Source organism: Schistocerca cancellata, chromosome 9 (genome assembly GCF_023864275.1).
Source record: "Schistocerca cancellata isolate TAMUIC-IGC-003103 chromosome 9, iqSchCanc2.1, whole genome shotgun sequence".
Classification (NCBI taxonomy): domain Eukaryota; kingdom Metazoa; phylum Arthropoda; class Insecta; order Orthoptera; family Acrididae; genus Schistocerca; species Schistocerca cancellata.
This window is the reverse complement of record NC_064634.1, coordinates 94,367,576-94,387,319: the sequence shown is the minus strand read 5'-3', so window position 1 is coordinate 94,387,319 and position 19,744 is coordinate 94,367,576. Positions and strand designations below refer to the sequence as shown.

Here is a 19,744-nt window from a genome sequence, read left to right as displayed (position 1 = left end):
ATTGATGCCAAAGCAAGTGAAAACTCAATATGTGAAACAAGACTAAATAAATGCTCAGCAGCAGTTACATTCACTGTAGTGCAGCTGCTATGTGCCCATCACTGCTTCACCCATCTAAATTGAACTTTTTATATTCAGTAAATTTACACATTTTTAAATACAACAGTATTTCCATATATGCAAATACACTAGAATTTATAGGGTTATTTCCCAGCATTAGTAGAATTTAAGAAAATGACACTGCTGCTCAGAGTTTCACCTAGAGAGAGTGTAGACTAGTGTAAGTGTCTTGTGTTCTGCAGGCATAGACATGTAACGAACATATGGTGTGACGTTTGGCAAGCAGAACTGAAGAGGTGTGGCCGCGGTGGGAGTGGCGGGAGCGATGCGAAGGAAGATGGCGACGGCAGGAGGCGAGCGAGGGGCGGCAGTTGCGTGATCGGTGGTGGCAGCAGGTGGCACCGGGTGGACGACAGTTCCGCTGCTTTCCAGGCTGGGAAACTGCCTCATCAGAAGAGGTACGGCATCAGTTATGAATAATGTATGTTTAGAAGAGATGCCGCTTTGCTAACTGGCAGTTGTGAAGTGACATTTTGGCCTTTTTTTGTTTGATGTTTGTGGCAAAGCAGCTTTGAACCCATAGCATCCTCTCTCTACTTTAAGACATCCTCTCTCTACCTTCAGTCTTCCATCTTGAAGTACATAAATCTCTCAGCACTGAAGTTCTACAACAAATAACATTTTTATGAATCCTCTCTTTTCATCTGCATAATTCTAGCAGCATTTTTTTTTTCTTTTCCTTACCTTCACTATGCTGCATATTCATACATGTAGTGTGAGACAAAACATAAAATAAGCTTTACTTGTACACAGCATACACCTTTCAGTGCGTGTACCACCAGATTCTGAGCAGCCAATAGTTGTGGTTATTCTCAGTAGCATGTCTGTTTTTCTTTTCTTTTCTTTAATTTTTTTCACATTGTCATTGATTATAAACTTTCCAGTAGTTTTATGTTATGTTGGTGGTATGTATTGATGACCATCATAAATCACTTTGCTGCAATCTAAAATCTTTTTCTTAGAATTCAATATCAGCTACGTTTACAACATCCCCGATCACCATTATAGGGGATTTAAAAATGTAGGAATATTTATGGAATTTCGATAGTTGTGTCACAATATACATATACAACAACGTTATTTGTTGTTACTATTATTTCTCTTTTCTTGAAAAAGTGTGAAGTATGATTATAATGAATATATTACTAGGAACAAAAGTGCCCTCTACACAGATTTCAAGAGTTTAACACTTGCACAGATAGGAGACTTGTAGATAGTGTAAACTATTGTTGCAAGAGAGAGGTAAGGAGGATTGAATCATGATGTCTCAAATGCACTAACTTCATAAGCCTTCAAGTTATTATGTACGATTATGACCTAGGCACATTCAGTTCCTAAGCTCTGCACAGTAACACAGTTATTAAATGGAATTTGGTTCGTGAAAAAAAAACAATGCCCTAAGTTACTGAATTTTATTATTCCTAAAATTTGTATGGTAACATCAGTAATGCAGTTACCACATACTCTCATCTGTCACTTGCACTGTCTCACACTTATTACCACTGATAAGCCAGTTTCTTGAAAGTTATCACTTAAACAGATCAGCAAAAGAAAGTGCTAACCCACAAGAGTGTAATTTTGTGTTACTGCATTTGATATGTTGGTTATATTCAAAACCAAGAACAGAAATTCAGTAAGACAAAACACTTTTGACAGTTCTTTCTAGCTGTAGAGGTGACACCACTTATTACAAGCATGTGGTGCATTTGAAAATGAAACAAATAACATGATCAAACTAATCCCTGCTATATTGAGGGTTAGTACTTTCTTTCACTTGAATTCTTCAATTCCCACCTATAAATCTCTTAACTCACTACCGTGATAAAGCAATGTAACCACTCCATACTAAATATAATGATTACCATGGTCCCACACATCTCTCAAGATCGACGTCCCACTTCAGACTTCCTTCGACCATTGCTACCTGCCAGTTCACACCTGCCTCCACAATAATATCCAGCAGCCCATACTACTAAAGGTGTGCTAAAGATGCAACAGAAAATTTCAGAAAATATCTGTCACATAACTCATACCAAATTCAAAGGAACACAATGTCAAAGATAGAGTGGTCTACCAAAAGATATTGTGAGCTTACAATAGAAACACATTATGCGTCATCCTTCCAGAACATTCTAAAAATTTTATGAGTAATGTGATGCAGTTTAAGACAGAACTCAACAATTTTCCGGAGAGTTCTGAAGAGTACAGCAGTTATAATGTAATTAGTATTAACTCTATAATACAAGGGCAATCCCAATAGTAAGGTCTCCTTTTTTTTATAAGTACATAGACCTGTTTATTTCTACAATAGTTTACATCAGTTTACAGTTGAACATTTAGCTATTTTTTGACATAATCGCCATTTCTGTCCAAGCATTTTTATAGACGCTGTGGCAGCTTTTGTATACCCATCTCGTACCAGCTCGCTGCCATGCTGTTCAGAAAGTTATGAACATCTTCTTTCACCTCGTCATTGGAGCTGAATCACTAGGACCACAATTAATGCTGACAGGTACTGTGAGACTCTGAAAAAACTTTAATGGGCAATTCAGAACTGTAGAAGAGGAATGTTGAGCAAGGGCATAGACATTCTCCATGACAATGCTTGCCCACACATCGCTCAGCAAACTGTTGCTCTCCTGCAACAGTTTCAGTGGAACATAATCGCCCACCCACCCTACAGTCCTGACTTGGTGCCCAGTGACTATCACCTGTTCCCTAGGTTAAAAGAAAATTTGGCCGGAAAGTGATTCAGCTTCAACGATAAGGTGAAAGAAGAGGTTCACAACTTTCTGAACAGCATAGTGGCGAGCTGGTATGACATGGGTATACAAAAACTGCCACAGAATCTACAAAAATGCATCGACAGAACTGGTGATTATGTCGTAAATTAGCTAAATGTTCAAGCTGAAAACTGATGTAAACCATTGTAGAAATAAACAGGTCTATGTACTTATAAAAAAAAATAGGAGACCTTACTTTTGGCATTACCCTCACACTATAACCGTCCATAAAAGTAAGTTATTTCTTACACATACTGCACTGAGTGTGTTTTCTAAATTAAATTCTTCTACTTTATTTTTCAACTGCAGGTAACACAGCTGGTATCACACCTAGTTTCAATTACTTGGAAAGTCATGATTAGATGATCTGATTAAAAGGAATGAAAAAGGATGGTAAAATGCTATAGAACAAAACTACAAATTCAAATTAGATCCTACATACAATTACAAACATTTGAATACACTTCACAATAACTTGTCAATGTACATGTTTAGATACACTTTGATGAGTTACTATGTAATATAATCAAGTGCATGTAGTTGTCTTTACAAGTCAGTTTGATTTTGTAATTTAGTTTCCTAGTATTTCTCTGTTCCAACTTTTCTTTCTTTTTAAAACCTGATCTGATCATGACTTACTAAGAAGTCAGAACTGGTTATGATACTATTTGTGAGACCTGAGGTGAAGAAATTCAATAAAAAAATTTGTAAGACATTTTCATTACATTAAAAATAAATAAAATGCAGTCCTTGATTTCTTTCCACACCTCATAAATCCTTCTCTCTGGGACCATGGAAAGTGATTCATGTAATTGGAAGAATTGTAAATACCTAGGCGTAAAGTTACTTGTGCCAGTTTTTTCAGCAGTCAAGAATAAAATATACATTTGGAGCAGTATTACGAAGTGTTCTTGTTGGTTAACAATCATTGAAGTGTGTGTACTGCAAATAAAACAATTAACCATTCCAAAAGAAAGTTGAAATCATTCAGAGCATTCTTTAAGAAGAAACACATAAAAAAATGGCATAAATAAAATTAATTTCCCAAACATTACTGACTAACAAATTCGTGGATTACACCAGTTGGGTTTGAGTTCTATTATTTATTTGCGGGGATCGACACACTGTAGCCATACTGTGATGGAAGCTTGATGCTCCAGCCCATTGCTCTGACAGTGTGGCAAGTGGCAAGTTGTTCAATAACTAGATGAGACCCTCTTCATGGCAGGGTAGTTCCTGCTGACAGAAACACCTTGGAATACTGCCATAAATCTATCTTCACTCTTGTCCTGCATGAAATAATCATAGGTCTTTATGTTAGTTTTCTAAAAAATGGTTGCAATATATTGCTCACACACCTATGAGAAGTTATGGTTTGACAGAACGAGATCAGTCCAGTAATCTGTGTTGCACTAACTGCACACTGCAGACCCCTTTTCACACAATGTAGAGGCTCTTCATGTAACTGAAGAGGATTTCCTAGATTTCAACATGGATTAGTCTGTGAATTCATGTACACCAATAAGTGCAGCCATGGTTGCTCAGGAAAAAAGAGCATTTCAGGATCAACCCCCTTAATATGGACACAGTGCAGTACAATGTTGCACTATAGATAACAAGCAATGCTATCTGAATTGGTCAGTTGATGCAATACTGTTACTTTATAAGGTTCCAATTTGCATCTGTGCCCAGCTGTGTGACCTTGTGTTACTGACAGACCATTCTGAAGTGCTAAACGAGACAGAGATTTTCTCAGGCTTTATTTTTTCAGTTAAAACCAATATGCAACCTGTCACTGTCACACAGTGCTGTCCACTGTTATAATAGTAAAAGAAATAAATGGACATAATACCCAAATGTGTGGGAAGATGGGAAAATGAGACAAAGCACTTGTAACACTGGGAGGAAGTGGTGATTACTGACATCAATATCACTGAAATGTAATTGCTAGCTAGTTACTGCTCGAAGTTCATAGTAGGGTTGACTAGGGATGTTCACTGACAATTCCAACTGCTCAATACATTTGTGAATGTTTCGAACTGCATCTTTAAGTAACTGTTTTACATCTTCTCTAGCCCCTGTGTCCACAGCATCCAACTCCAACAAAGTCTGAGTTAGTTTCTCATCTAGGTAAATAAATTCTTTACCATTTCTGCAAGAGCCATTAGATATGTTTGTCATACTCTTTAGTGTCTACATATCTTGCAGAACTGTGTTGAGTTGGCTGTTTGAAGGAGGAGGTCATTTGGTTTTGGAAACTGTGCTAATCCTCAATGTAAAAGCTGATGCTTGATCTCATCTAGCTCGCTGCTTTTGCCTCTCAAAATTTTGTGTAAAACAGTTTTCATTCTCTAAATTTGAATGTTCATTCTTGATGTCTGCATACATCTGTTCCAAAGTACCCAGCTGCTTCTTTAGTGAACAGTAATATTCCTGAAACTGTTTTGTTGATGAGGTACAGGAATCTTTTGACATCAGAGGTGTAGGAACAAGTGATCTGCTGATCACTAGGTGCGGAATCATCACTATTATTCCATCTGTTCAAGTGGGGCACAAGTAGAAATGATGTAGAAAATCAGCACCCAGCAGTGCTTCATTGACATCTGCCATGTTGAAAGTCCATGTAACAGGGCATTCAGACCTAAATGGACTGTGCATCTAGTAGAACCATACAGCTTAATAGGTGTATCATTTGCTGCCCAGAGCTGTAGAAGGGAACCTGAGGTATGAGATAGAACAGTTGTCTTTGGGATTGTGCTTACTTCAAATTTGGGTTGACGAGAAAATATCTATCTGTGCTTCTATCAAGAATGTATAATCTGCCACTGTCCTTGGAAAACTGAGGCAAACTCGTTTGACTTACATGCTTGAGACATAGGCATTGTTGCATGTTATCATGACCCATGATGCCTACTGGAGATCATGACTGTTTGGTTGTAAACATAATGTAACTTACTTGTGAGTGTCTGCTCTGAAATAGGAATGAAGGCAACACCCGCATGCCATCTGCTAGCTGTGTGATTGTAACCCTGAGTGACATCAGTTGGGGCCAGTTCACTGTGCGCAGCTAATCATGGGGAATCTGGGAGATATCTGGTGGCCTCACCATGTTTGTACAGATGTGTTTGTTCCATTTTGGCTACTGGTTGCTGTAATATGGTGCATAATACCTGTTGCTGCTGTAGGTCACCGTTGATTCCTATGTACGAGGGTGGTTTGAAAAGTTCTTGGAACAGAATAGAAATATAAGTACTTACATCATTGAAAAATTTCTTTATTTTTCAAGGTAGTCTCCTTGTAGATTAATGCACTTGGTCCAGTGATGTTCCAGTGCCTTGATCCCACCTTGAAAATGAGTTTCCTCTAGGCCTCTAAAATAGTTGTAAACTATCAATTCTTCATTTGAAGTGAATCTTCATATACCAAGAAAAATTTTCAGTGATGGGAAGAGATGGAAGTCTGACAGAGCCATACCAGGTGAATAAGGTGGGTGTGGCAACAATTCATACCCTAGATTGTGTAATTTCGCCATGGCGATGCCACATGGAAGTCTGACAGAGCCATACCAGGTGAATAAGGTGGGTGTGGCAATAATTCATACCCCAGATTGTGTAATTTCGCCATGGCAATGCCACATGGAAGTCTGACAGAGCCATACTAGGTGAATAAGGTGGGTGTGGCAATAATTCGTACCCCAGATTGTGTAATTTTACCATGGCGACGACACGTGTGCAGGCGCGCATTGATCCAGTGTCAAGAGTCGCAGCATCAATCTTGCAGATAATTTTTCCATTTCTAATTCTTCAGCTAAAATGTGATTTACCCTGTCAGATGATATGTGGCAAGCATTAGCAATTTCACGCACTTTCAATTGATGGTCCTACATGACCATTTTGTGCACTTTTGCAATGATTTCTAGAGTAGTGACGGATCTTGGCTGACCACAGCGCGGATCATCATCTAAGCTCTCCTGACCAAATTTAAATTCGTTTGTCCACTTGGCAACAGTTGAATATGAAAAAGTACAGTCTCCCAGTGTATTCTGGAAATCAGCATATATGTCCTTTGCTTTAATACCTTTCTTTACAAAGTTCTTAATCACAGTTCGAATCTCGATTTTTTTCATCTTCGCAAATCACTAAGCAGGAACAACAACAGAGCCGTGTCACCACCACAGTTCTCTTCCAAGAGCACTGACATGGCATGTGTTTACAGGCAACAGTCCAATGAATATCACACAAACAACTCGTTGCGCTAGCACTGACTTCTCGTGTTGATTTCAAGAACTTTTCAAACCACCCTCGTAGTTATGTCATTGATTTGGAAGAGCAAAAGTTGGGTTGGCAATCCATAATTTGTTCTCACAGATATCGCCCTCATTTGAAATCAAAGAAACTTGGATTTCAGGAGGTAACTTGCTTGTCCATATTGCAGACAGTGCATCATCGAGCATAAGAGTAGTGTCCACTAATTGCCATATATGTTGCCAAAACTAGCAAGGTGTTGTGCAATTTAGAATTTCTGTATAAATCACCTACTTAAGTTGTTGCTCCAGTGATTTGCACAACAATTGCAGTAAGGCTGCCTCTGCTGTGTCAAACTTGCAAATAATCGAAAGTGATGGGATGATATCACAGCTAACAGAAGTTTTAGTTACAAATATTGCGCAACAAAGCAGAAAATTTTGATGTATTCTTAACAATGTTGTGGGTAGTCACGACAGTCTTCGCAGTTTTTAACCAAGTCTGCAGTTAGGTAATGAACACCATGTTGTAGGAACATCACTAAACGTAGCATGTAGGCACTAGGTTATGTGATCTGGGGGTTTCGTCATATGGTACCCCATTGATCATGTGTGCCATGGGAGATAAACTGTAATTCTTCTAATATGACCTAATGGCCAGGTTCGACATGGGGGAGAATGGGTTCATCTCCTCAATTTTCAGTTTGAAAGCACAAACATTTGAGATACAGTATTGGCAGTTAAATTTTACATGACAATTTGGCTCAAGCAAGTGAGTATGGTTTTGTACTGAGGCATTTTGATCCATCTCACTTATGAGCACAGTAAAATCTGAGTGTTATGCCATATTAATTTATTCCAAATGTTTCACATGGTCACTTTCACTTTTCACCTCACAAATAATTTGCTCCATATCATTTGTCACACCTTGTAGTCCGCTAAAAACAGTAATTGATTAGGCAAAATGTCCCAGTAAACTTTGTCTAGTTTCATGATCCATTGTTTGGCAGGAACATAGCATTATTCGCTACTGACGTACTAATATTTCAGTACCCTTGTTGTGGATCACCGATGTGGGAAATTCCATGCAGATAAGTAGGGGCAACAACACTCACTTAATGTTGCAACAGAATTAAATCACTTTATTAGCATACTACCAGACACCAAAAAGTATACATCAGCTAAACCAGATACCACAAAAGATATCTTAAACTGAAAATGAAGATATAAAACACACATTTTGTTCCTAACTCTCTTATTTCAGATGCCATATTGACCTTTGCATGTTCTTATCCCCACAAGTGTACATCAAGAGAAAGGGTGGCTAACACCTGAGGTGAAAGAGTTTAGTGCTAGTAAGGGAGAACTTTAATCTGCAGGTCTAACTCTAATCAAAACTAAATATATTTTGCAAGCAACTTTGGAAAGCCTACTCTGTGTCATGAAGAAGAAAAAACTTTGCATTATGTAAAAAAAAATTCACAGTTCCAGGAACAAAACGAAGACAATATGAAGCATTATTATTATTTGTAAAATGTCTGAAATTAATAGTTCAGATAGTAAATACAAAATCTGTCATTAAATAGGCAATACAGAAATCAGAAAACCAGTTAATATGAGAATTTTGTTATTAAAAAAATGAAAATAATAAATAATAGCAGTTCAAAAAATAGTAAGGAAAGTTCTGGAACACTAAATAATATAGAAGTACAGTAAAACACTCACTGAATAGCAGGAGAGTTGAGTAATTGACAGGATACACAAAACAGAAATAAAACTTGCTAGCTTTCTCAATAAATCCTTTGTTGAGTTAGAGTACCCATACACACACAAAAACAAAAATGCACTCACCCACAAACACAAAAACGAACACGCACATGCATATGCACGTGCACTTGTGCCCCTACATTGTGCAGGCTGGAAACACAATGCACAGATTGCATTTTGGCAGGTGGACTGGGGTGAGGTTGGAGTTGTATCGGATGAAGTTGATGAAGCAGAAAGATGCAGGAGATGAGAGGAGGGGCCAAAGTGGGTACCTAGTGGCTCAGAGGTAGGCAGCAGGTTTGCTGACTAAGAATGTCAGAGGGAAAGGTGGCAGGTGTACGGGCTAGGCACCAGGCACATAGGTAATGGAGCTGGTGAGGCAAGGCACCCGATGATGATGATGTGGAAGCACAGATTGGGAGGGAGTGACAGGACAGTGGAAGAGGAAACAGTTGGGTATGTGGGACAGTGGGTTAGTGGAGGTGGAAGGCAGGAAGGTTCTGACAGCAAAGGATTTTTAAGGATAACTTCCACCTGCATAGTTCAGAAAAGCTGATGCTGGAGGGAAGGATCTGGATGAAGCAGCGACCAAAACCCAATATGTTTGCTCACCTGTTTGAGCCACTGGTCAACTTTGTTCTTGGTCACAGTTTGGCAGTAGCCATTCATTCCAGTGGACAGCTGGGTTGCTTGTCATACTGACATAAACAGACTGTCTAGCAAATTGCAGCAGAATTGGTATATGACACGTCTGCTTTCACAGGTGGCCCTGCCTCAGATGGGATAGGATAAGCCTGTGGTGACGGGCCTGGAGTAAGAAGTGCTGGACTGGTGGATAGGACAGGTCTTGCAGCTAGGTCTTCCATGGGGATATGACACCTGTGACAAGGGCGTGGGATGGATAGTGATGGACAAGGCTGTTGTGTATGTTGGGTGGACAACAGAAACCACTTTATGAGAGGTAGAAAAGTTCTTGGGTAGCGTGTCCCTCATTTTTGGGCATGGTAATAGGTAATCAAAGCACTGGAAAAGGATATCCTTTGCAGCTGATACTTTGAGGGTGGTGGAAGCATTAGGGATGTGTAAGGATATGGCATGGGGAATCTGTTTGTGGGGGGGAGGGGGTAGGAGGAGAGGGGAGAGAGGGGGTCTGTTTGTGAAGTCCCTCCTGAGACCCTCAGTACTTCAGTATACTGGGAAAGTGAACTGTCATCACTGCAAGTATGCTATCCACAGGTGGCCAATATGTATGGAAGCGATTTTTTGCTGTGGAAGAGGCTGTCAAAATCAAGGTACTGTTGGTGGTTAGTAGGTTTACTATATGCGGAGGTATGGATGGAGCTATCAGAGACCTGGGAGGTGGCACATTGGGTTGTGGAGGATCAGATGAAGGTGAGACAGTGCTGAGGATGTGTAGGGATGAGGACAGGGTGTCTTGGCCCTCAGTCCAGATCATGAAGATATCATCAATGAACCTTCAGGCAAGATGTTTGGGGTCTTGGGAGGCTACGAAGATTTCCTCTAGATAACCTATAAAAGCGTTGACATAGGATGGTGCCATGTGGGTGCCCATGGTTGTGCAATGGATGTGTGTGAGAATATAGTTGGTAAGGTCTATGAGGAATGAGGTAGTGGGTTTGGAGTTCGGTAGACAGCATGTTAATAATGACTTCCTTGAAGTAGCTCAGGACATTGGAATGAACAGTTCAAGGGATAAAGCAATGTCACATACATACATACAACACAATGCTCAGCCATGGAAATTAAGAATGTAATTAACTCCCACAAGACTGAAAACTCTCACAGCATAGATAATTCACAGCATAGATAATATCTCAAGTAAAGTACTGGTACTAAAATCCTGTTCTTCAGATGTAGGCAAAATATTTTTTTCACATATACGAAAGGTATTTTACTACCATAAGGGTTATTCACATACAGACTGAAATATGCTATTGTCAGACCCCTTTACAAGAAAGGTAGTAAGACAGATATTAATAATTACTGACAATTGTCATTATTTATGTCCTTCCCAAAGGTAATGGAAAAGATTACGTATTCAGGAAATGATGATGAATTGGTCACAATATGAATTTCAAATCATCTATCCACAGAACTTGAGATTTTTCAACTCATAAATAAGATTTTAATGACAAAATATTGCAAACTAATATTTTCTGTGCCAATTCATAGTATTCTCCTTGAGAAGCTCAGATATTGTAGTATCAAGGATCCTGCTGGTACATACAAGTTGTACAACTTTGCTTCTGCCATTTTTTGCCCAACATTTGAGGCTTTAATGAAACAAATTGGTTACCCATGTATCATTCAAAGTATTTTCCAATGCTGGCCACTACTTTCTCCCATCTTTTGGGCAGTGTATGAATCCCACATCAAAAAAACTGTTCATCTTTTGAAGCAATCCACAAATCAATCCAGTTTGTGACTTCTTCACAAGATCAGAAGTGTTGGTCAGCCAGGCCATGTGCCATTGATCTAAACAGGTGATAGTCAAAGGGAACAATGTCTGGAGAATATGGCAGGTGTGGTAGTACTTCCCATTTTAATGTTTCCAAGTATGTTTTGACCTCTTTTGCAATGTGGGTCGAGCGTTGTTGTGCTGCAAAATCACTTTATTGTGCCTCTCACTGTATTGTGGCAATTTGTCTTTTAATGCTCTGCTCAAATGCATTAATTGCATTTGATAATGAGAACCTGTGATTGTATCACCTGGTTTTAACACCTCATAGTACACAACGCCGAGCTGGTCTCATCAAAGGCAGCGCATGATCTTGGAGCTGTGAATATTCAGTTTGGCCGTCAATGTGGAAGCATGGCCGGGATATACCCATAATATTTTGCATTTAGGGTTATCGTAATGAACCCATTTTTCCTCCCCGGTCACAATGCGATGCAGAAATCCCTTCCGTTTTTGCCTCTGAAGCAACTGTTCACAAACACACAAAGTCATTCAACATCTCTTGGTTTCAGCTCACACGGGACCCAAGTTCCTTCTTTCTGAATCATGCCCATAGCTCCAATTCGGCATCTTCGAAAACATTCTCTCTTTCACCACCATGCTGGTCTAAGACATTAAAATCACTGTTCTTGAAGCAGTGAAACTTTCACTAATAGTGTCCTTACCATATGTACTTGAGAGCATTCAATGAGACTCAGCCACTGTTTTCTTTATATTGAAACAAAACAGTAACACCTCCCACAAATGACGAGAATTAGGCTCGTAAACTGCCATTTTCAATCAAGGACAACTTGATGATGCAGACACAAATCGACTAATGTTTGAATAAAGTTATGTTGACTGAGATCCAAGCTAACTGCCTGATGTGTGTGATCTGTTTATTTTGACTGCTACTTACCATTGTTGCCACCTATTAGCAAACGGCAGTAGCAAAGTTGTACACCTTGTAGTTCTCATCCTATTTCACTAAAAGGATTCTGAGTGTTGCATTTTGAAACAGTATCTTTGGACTGAGGAATAATTAACACAGGTGTGCTGAAGGGATCAATATTGGGTCCCTTCTTGTTCTTTATATACATGGTGATTGAGCTAAGCTGTTCAGGTATTGCCTGAACAATTTAAGATACCGTAGTTCTGTTTTCAACTAAATGAATAGTGAAAAAGCCCTCACTCTTTTCATAGCTATATTAATATCAGAGATGTCAGTATCAACTTCATTTTTTGAAACATTGATTTTATGATAGTAGTATCATAGCTCTGAAAGACACAAGTTTAACAGCATTTCATTCTTCAAAATCTGGTATATACTTTCTGAGAAATAACAACTTAAAACTTAGGATTTATTTGTTTTGAACATGAAACTGACTGTTGTCTTATTTGAAACTCCGTATTGTTATTCAGAGATGTTGCATCAGGCTGATAGTGTGCTCCAGCTTTATGCAGCTAAGAAAGTCTGCTTGCAGAATGGTATGGTGGAGAAAAGTTTATGTCATCAAGTGTTCTGAATGCTCACCATCAACTTCAAAACTCATTTGCAGCCACTGGGTGCAAAAACTGAAGCCATTCCATTGATACAATTGCACATACAGCAACAATGCAATTTTTAAATCATCTTGGGTTGCCAGAACTTGTGCATAGTGGCATCAAATCAGGTGACTGTACGAGGCAACTGGACACCTTCACATCCTTCCCTGCAACCAGGGAAGAGCTTGATGAGCACTATGCCAGCCACATATGGATAATGGGCTGTGCATCCATCACGTTAGTACCACCTACCTCAATATATTAAAAGTGGAACTTCCTGTAGGAGAGCTGGTAGCACTTTGGTAAGAAATTTTGCATATCTTTTACCTGCTAAGGTTGCTTTAATGATGTAAAGACCAATCAAGTAGTCTCTGAGAACCCTACACTAAACATTCACACTCCACTACCTCCTTTGTTACCACTACTTCAACCTCTGTGGATTCTCAGTGTCCAAATAATGCAAATTTCTCACACTCCATGACTTGTAAAGATACCTTCATCAGTAAAGAGAATTCATTGTAGAAGGAGCCTATGGTCCTTAAGTTGTCTCATAACTTTTGCATAAGACGGCAGTCAGTGCTAACTACTGTAATCAATTCAGAATTAGTAATCAGATTTTGAAGAGTGAAATCCCATTGAATCTGTCTCTATTAGAACTACAATGCTACCTGTATAAATTATTAGTGTCTCATTTGGGAAAGGAAAGTTAACACTTGTACATCTATACTCTGCAAGTCACTTCCCCCTTTTCCTGTTCCAGTCACACATGGTGCACTCGAAGAATAGTTACTGGTAAGAATATATATGTCCTCCAAGCATTCTAATTTTATTTTCATCTTCTTTTCACAAGATATTTGTAGGAGCAAGCAGTATATTGATTGTCTCTTCAAGGAACATATATCCTTGAAATTTTAACAGTAGACCATACCATGATGCGGAACACTTCTCTTGCAGTGTTTGCAACTGGAGTTGACTGAGTGCCTCTGTGACATTTTTGTGCTTACCAAACGAACCTGCAATGAAATATGTTGCTCTTCTTTAGATCTTCGTTATACCCTCTATCAATCCTATCTGGTGTGGATCCCAGGCTAATGAGCAACATGCAAGCATTGACTGTGTGAGCATTTCGTAAGCTACTCCCTTTTGGTGATGGACTACATTTCCTGAGGACTCTTCCAGTAAATCTCAATCTAGCATCTGCTTTACCTGCAATTAATTTGATGTGGTCATTCCACTTCAAACTGCTCCATAGGCAAACACCTAGATATTTTATGGAAGTAGCTTCTTGCAGTGACTGTTCTGCAATCACACCATAATGGGCCTTCCTGTCTATTCACAATATGTAGCATTTGCTTAAACAGAGACTCACTTGCCACTGCCTGCAGAAAGCATCAATCTTCTGCATGTCTTCCTGCATTTCACTACAATTATCTAGTGCTGTGACTTCTCTGTATACAACAGCATTGTCCATGAAAAGCCTCATGGAACTTCAGACATTGTTTACTAGGTTATTTATATGTACTGTGAAAAGTAATGGGCCTATAAGAGCCCCTTGGGCAAATGCAAAGTTTCTTTTATGTCTAAAGACTTCTCTCAATTCAGAAATACATGTGGTGGTTTGCAAGAAACTCTTCAATCCAGTTACACAGTTGGTCTGATTTTCTATACACTCATATTTTGTTCATTTGGTAGCAGTGCAGAACTGTATCAAATACGTCCCGGAAGTCAATGAACATGACATCTGTCTGTGTGCCTGTATCTACTGCTTTCTGGGTCTTGTAGAGGAATGGAGTGAGCTGGGTTTTACATGATCACTGTTTTAAAAACCCATGTTGATTCCTACAGATGAGATATCTGGTGTCTAGAAATGTCATAATACGAGGTGCGACAACAGTATGCCATTAGATTTTGTGTTAAATTGGGTGAAAACGTGACAACAAATTATGGTAAGCTTCAGAAGGCTTTTGGAGAGGAGGTTATATCAAAAGCTCAAGTTTTTCATTGGCATAAAATGTGTAGTGAAGGTTGAACAAATGTCGAAGATGAAGACCGCAGTGGACGACCATCAACCTCACGAGCGGATGTTGACTTGGCCAGGGTGCGTGAACTCGTACAATCTGATCGAAGATTTTCCATGAAAATGATTGCAGAAGAACTGAACATCTATCAAGAAATGGTTCGTCTAAGGATAACTGAAGATCTTGGTATGAGAAAGATTTGTGCAAAAATGGTCCCCAAAAATATCACACCACAACAGCAAGAACCACGGAAAAATGTGGCAGCCAATCTATTAGAGCAAACAGAAATCAATCCAGAATTGTTGAGCCATATTATCACTGGTGATGAAAGTTGGTTTTTTCAGTATGATCCAGAGACCAAATGCCAAAGTTTCCAATGGTGCTCAAAGGGATCACGCAGACCTAAAAAAGCTCGCATGTCAGGGTCAAAAGAGAAATGCATGATTGTGTGCTTCTTTGATTCCAAGAGAATTGTTCATAAAGAATGGGTGCCTCCTAGACAAACAGTTAACCAATATTACTACAAAGAAATTTTAGAAAGACTTCGTAAAAGAGTTCTTCGTGTCCATGCCAATATTGCTGATAATTGGATTCTGCATCACAATAATGTGCCATCCCATACTGCTGTGTCAGTACAGCAATTTTTAACCTCAAAACAAATTTCAGTACTACCACAGTCACCTTATTCACCAGATATCACTCTGTGTGACTTTTTTCTATTTCCAAGAGTCAAAACGGAGGTCAAGGGACACCATTTTCAAACAACACAAGATGTCCAAAAAGCTGTGACGAGGGTCTTGGAGGATATTACAGAAGATGAGTTCCAGAAATGTTACCATCAATGTCAGAAGCACTGGAAAAAGTGTGTGCAATCAGAAGGTAACTACTTTGAAGGAGACAACACTAAACTTAACTAAAACGGTAATCAACATTTGTTTTTCACATCAGTCTCAAAACTTTATTGTTGCACCTCGTATGTGAACATAAAAGAGTGAGTTTTTTCAAGGACTCTTCTTGAAAAGTGAAATGACCTGGGCTTTTTTCTGATCATCAGGAACAGTTTGCTCCTCTAGAGACCCAAGGTACACTTCTGCTAGAAGATGGGCAAGTTACGTCACATACTCTGTGTACAATTCAATTGGCACCCTGTCAGGTCCAGCAGCCTTTCTGCTGTTGAGTGATTTCACTTGCTTTTCTATCATTTCATCACTTACTTTGATTTTTCTCATTTTGCCATACGTGTCATGATCTAAAGGAGGAACTAAAGTGCGATCTTCTATTGAGAAACATTTTTGGAAAAGATGTTTTGTATTTCAGTCTTTTCTGTGCTACTCTCTGTTTCAGTACCAATATGGTCACAGTGTGTCTATACAGATGAATTTTTATCAGTTTACTGATTTAACATAACAGTAATACTTCTTATCTGTCAAGTTGGTAGACAGAATTTTACTTTCAAATTCATTGAACACTTCATACATTGCCCTCCTTATGCTAATTATGGTTTGTTTGGTGTTTGCTTGTTTGTGAGACTTTGGGTACATTTAAATTTGCAATGAAGCCCTTTTTGCTTTTGTAGTAGCTTTCTAACATGGTTATCAAACCATGGTTGATCTTTTACATCTCTCACAATTCTGTTTGGCACATACCTGTCTAAAACATTTTGTAAGGTGCTCTTGAACTTCATCCTTTGATATTCAACATTGTCAATGCTGGTTATGAAATTTTTTTGTTGACCTGTCAGGTAATCTGAAATCTGACTCTTGTCACCTCTTGTTAAACAGAAAGATCTTCCTACCTTCCTTTGTACTCCTATTTACAGGTGTATACAGTGGTGCTGTAATGGCCTTAATCTCACTGATTTCCTTTTCTACACTGAGTCAATTTGTTATCAGTGGGTCTCATATGTTATTTTCAGGAGTTGGTTTTCTGGTTTCAGATAAGCCCCTCAAAACAATTTTGCATGATTCTCTGCCCCTACTAGCCATCATAATTACTTGAGTCTCTCAGTCTATAGCTGGTAAGTTAAATTTTCCATTTAAAATTACAACATGACCAGGACATTTACATGAAACATTCTTCAAGTTTCCACTCAGATGTTCCATCACTACTGCTGCTGAGGCAGGGGTCTATAAAAGCATGTGATAACCATGTTTTATCTGCCTTTAACAGTTGACTTCACCAAAGTATTTCACATTCTGAATCTGTACTAATCTCACCAGACATTAACATATTTTTTATTGCTAGAAATGTTCCACTACAACCAGTGCTCAACCTACCTTTGAAATAAACATTCCAGTCGGAGTTCAGAATTTCATACCTACTGACATCTGGTTTCAGCCACCTAGCTATTCCTACTACTATGTGGGGCTTGTTATTATTTATAAGTGAGACTGATTCTGGGACCTTTTCATAGACACTCCTGCAGTTAACTAATACTACATTAACATTTTCATTCTCTGATACGATTAATGCTACCCTGTCTGGATTCAAAATGTGAGTTTTTGGGCCTGTGAACGGATTTATCTAATCTAAAAACTAATACTACATTAACATTTTCATTCTCTGATACGATTAATGCTACCCTGTCTGGATTCAAAATGTGAGTTTTTGGGCCTGTGAACGGATTTATCTAATCTAAAAAGACCACATGTGCACACCACATGTACTATGCTACCCTGATAGCAACCTCCTGAATTTAGAGCATGCTACAAGGAATCTTAAATTTTCCCACCTGACATTGGAGGTCAAGAAATCTGCATTCAGGGTCATCACAGAATCACCTGAGCCCCTAGTTTAAGACCTCCACTTAGCTCCAAACCAGAGGATTGTGATCAGTTCTGGGAATGATGCAACGAAATGATAGCTCTACTTCCACCCCACAAGCAAAGCGGGCTGTCATTACCAAATCAGCCAGCTGTCTGTAGAAACTGAAGATCACCCCTGAACCCAGGCAGTAGGAGTCATTTATGCCAACATGAGTCATGATTTGCAGCTGGGTGCACCCAGTATGCTCAGTTGCTGCCAGCAGAACCTCCTCCACATCTTGGATAAGGCCCCCCTTGCAAGCAGCTTGGACACTGGCCTCCTTTCTGACCCACCTGCTATTTCTCTGAATGGCTTCACCACTCATCTAACATTGGGTTTCCCAGTGACAACCAATCCCACCTGGTGTACTTGTACAGACCTCTCTGAAAGATCGGCCCATGTCCCAGCAGACAAGGCATACTGGCTCAAATGTACTGTCAGTAGTTACTGAAGTGTAATAGGGGCAGCCACACAGATACCTCTGTAATTAATATGATTAATTCAGTTTACAGTATCTAAAATTTTGTTATTATGATGTTAATGTTCAGAAATGTTGTGGCTAAAATTTATTAGTTATCTTAGCAAAACTGTAGTTAGATTCAGTAAAAGTAATGTATTTTATTGGAAAACTGACAAAGCAAATATGTACTTGGACTTACTCCACATATGTACTTCATAAGCTGATAAATAAATAAATAAATAAATAAATATAGATATTAAAAGAGACTATACATAGTTTAGTGAGGACTTTGTCAAAAATCATCTGGATGAAAACAGAATTATAGTATCTCAGAAAGATCTGGAAATGTTTGAGGCTAACAGCTTCTGAAAATTATTAATAGGGGTGGACATGGGAGGTGGGAATGGTTAGTCACTGAATGTAGATGAAACACGATACAAGCAATTCAGTATTGTACAAGACCTGATGACACCTTAGAAATAATGAGCAAGAGTAAATGAAACAAAATATTTTAAATTTTTGGGTGTTTACATTGATAGGAACCTGAGCTGGAAGTTACACATGTTGAAGATTATCTTAAATATCAGATCTGCAACTTTTTGTGTTGTGGATAATATCAGATTTTTGAGGGTATAAAGTTGAAAAATTGATTTACTTTTCCCACTTTCATTCACTTATGTCTTTTGGCATTGTATTCTGAGGCATCACTTCAATATGGAAGAAAAGTGTTTCTTACATAGAAGGATGACATTTGGCTTCCACCCTGGAATCTTCTTTTAGACAGACCTTTAAACATTTGGGCATACTGACAACAGTCTCACAGTAAATTTACTCCCTTATGAAGTCAGTTGTAAACCATCAGCCACAGTGTAAACACATCACGAAAATTTTATGTTACCCATTACTCACACTCAGCCTTAATATGGTGTACAAAACATTTTTGACCATTTACCCACAGATATAAAGAATTTAACATACAATGAATGTAGTATGGCATGTGTGTGTGTGTGTGTGTGTGTGTGTGTGTGTGTGTGTGTGTGTGTGTGTGTGTGTTTGTGTTTAACAGATGGGGAGTGGGGGGGGGGGGGGGAGGGAGAGAGAGGGAGAGAGAGAGAGAGAGAGAGAGAGAGAGAGATCATAGTGGATTATAAATCACTGTATATATGTAAAACAAATGTAGCAGTGCTGGGAAAGAACCAGAGTGCCAAGCAGTAATAGAAAGCACTGATGCTCAAGTCGTTATAGGCACTGATATCTGGCTAAAGCCAGAGATAAGTTCAGCTAAAATTTTTGTGAAGGACGTAACAGTGTTCACCAGATGTGGCTTGAATTCAAAGAAATAATATCAACAGCAATTGAGAGATTTATAAAAAATAAATTAACAAATGACAGAGCTGATCCCCCTTGGTACACAAAATGTTTTAGAACATTTTTGCAGAAACAACAAGGAAAGCATACCAAATTTAAACAAATGCAAAATCTCCAAGACTGGTGATCTTTTACTGAAGCTCAATATTTAGTGGGGTCTTCAGCGTAAGATGCTTA

At 38.8% G+C, this 19,744-nt stretch overlaps 1 protein-coding gene across 1 annotated transcript in view; it reads left to right on the top strand.

The window, feature by feature from the left end:
• The window catches only part of LOC126101213 (uncharacterized), a 194,961-nt gene that overhangs the window by 120,246 nt on the left and 54,971 nt on the right, over positions 1-19,744 (top strand). The window contains exon 6 of the mRNA XM_049911905.1: positions 347-518. Within this exon, the coding sequence (XP_049767862.1) occupies positions 347-518 (172 nt within the window). The remainder of the gene's footprint in view (positions 1-346; positions 519-19,744) is intronic.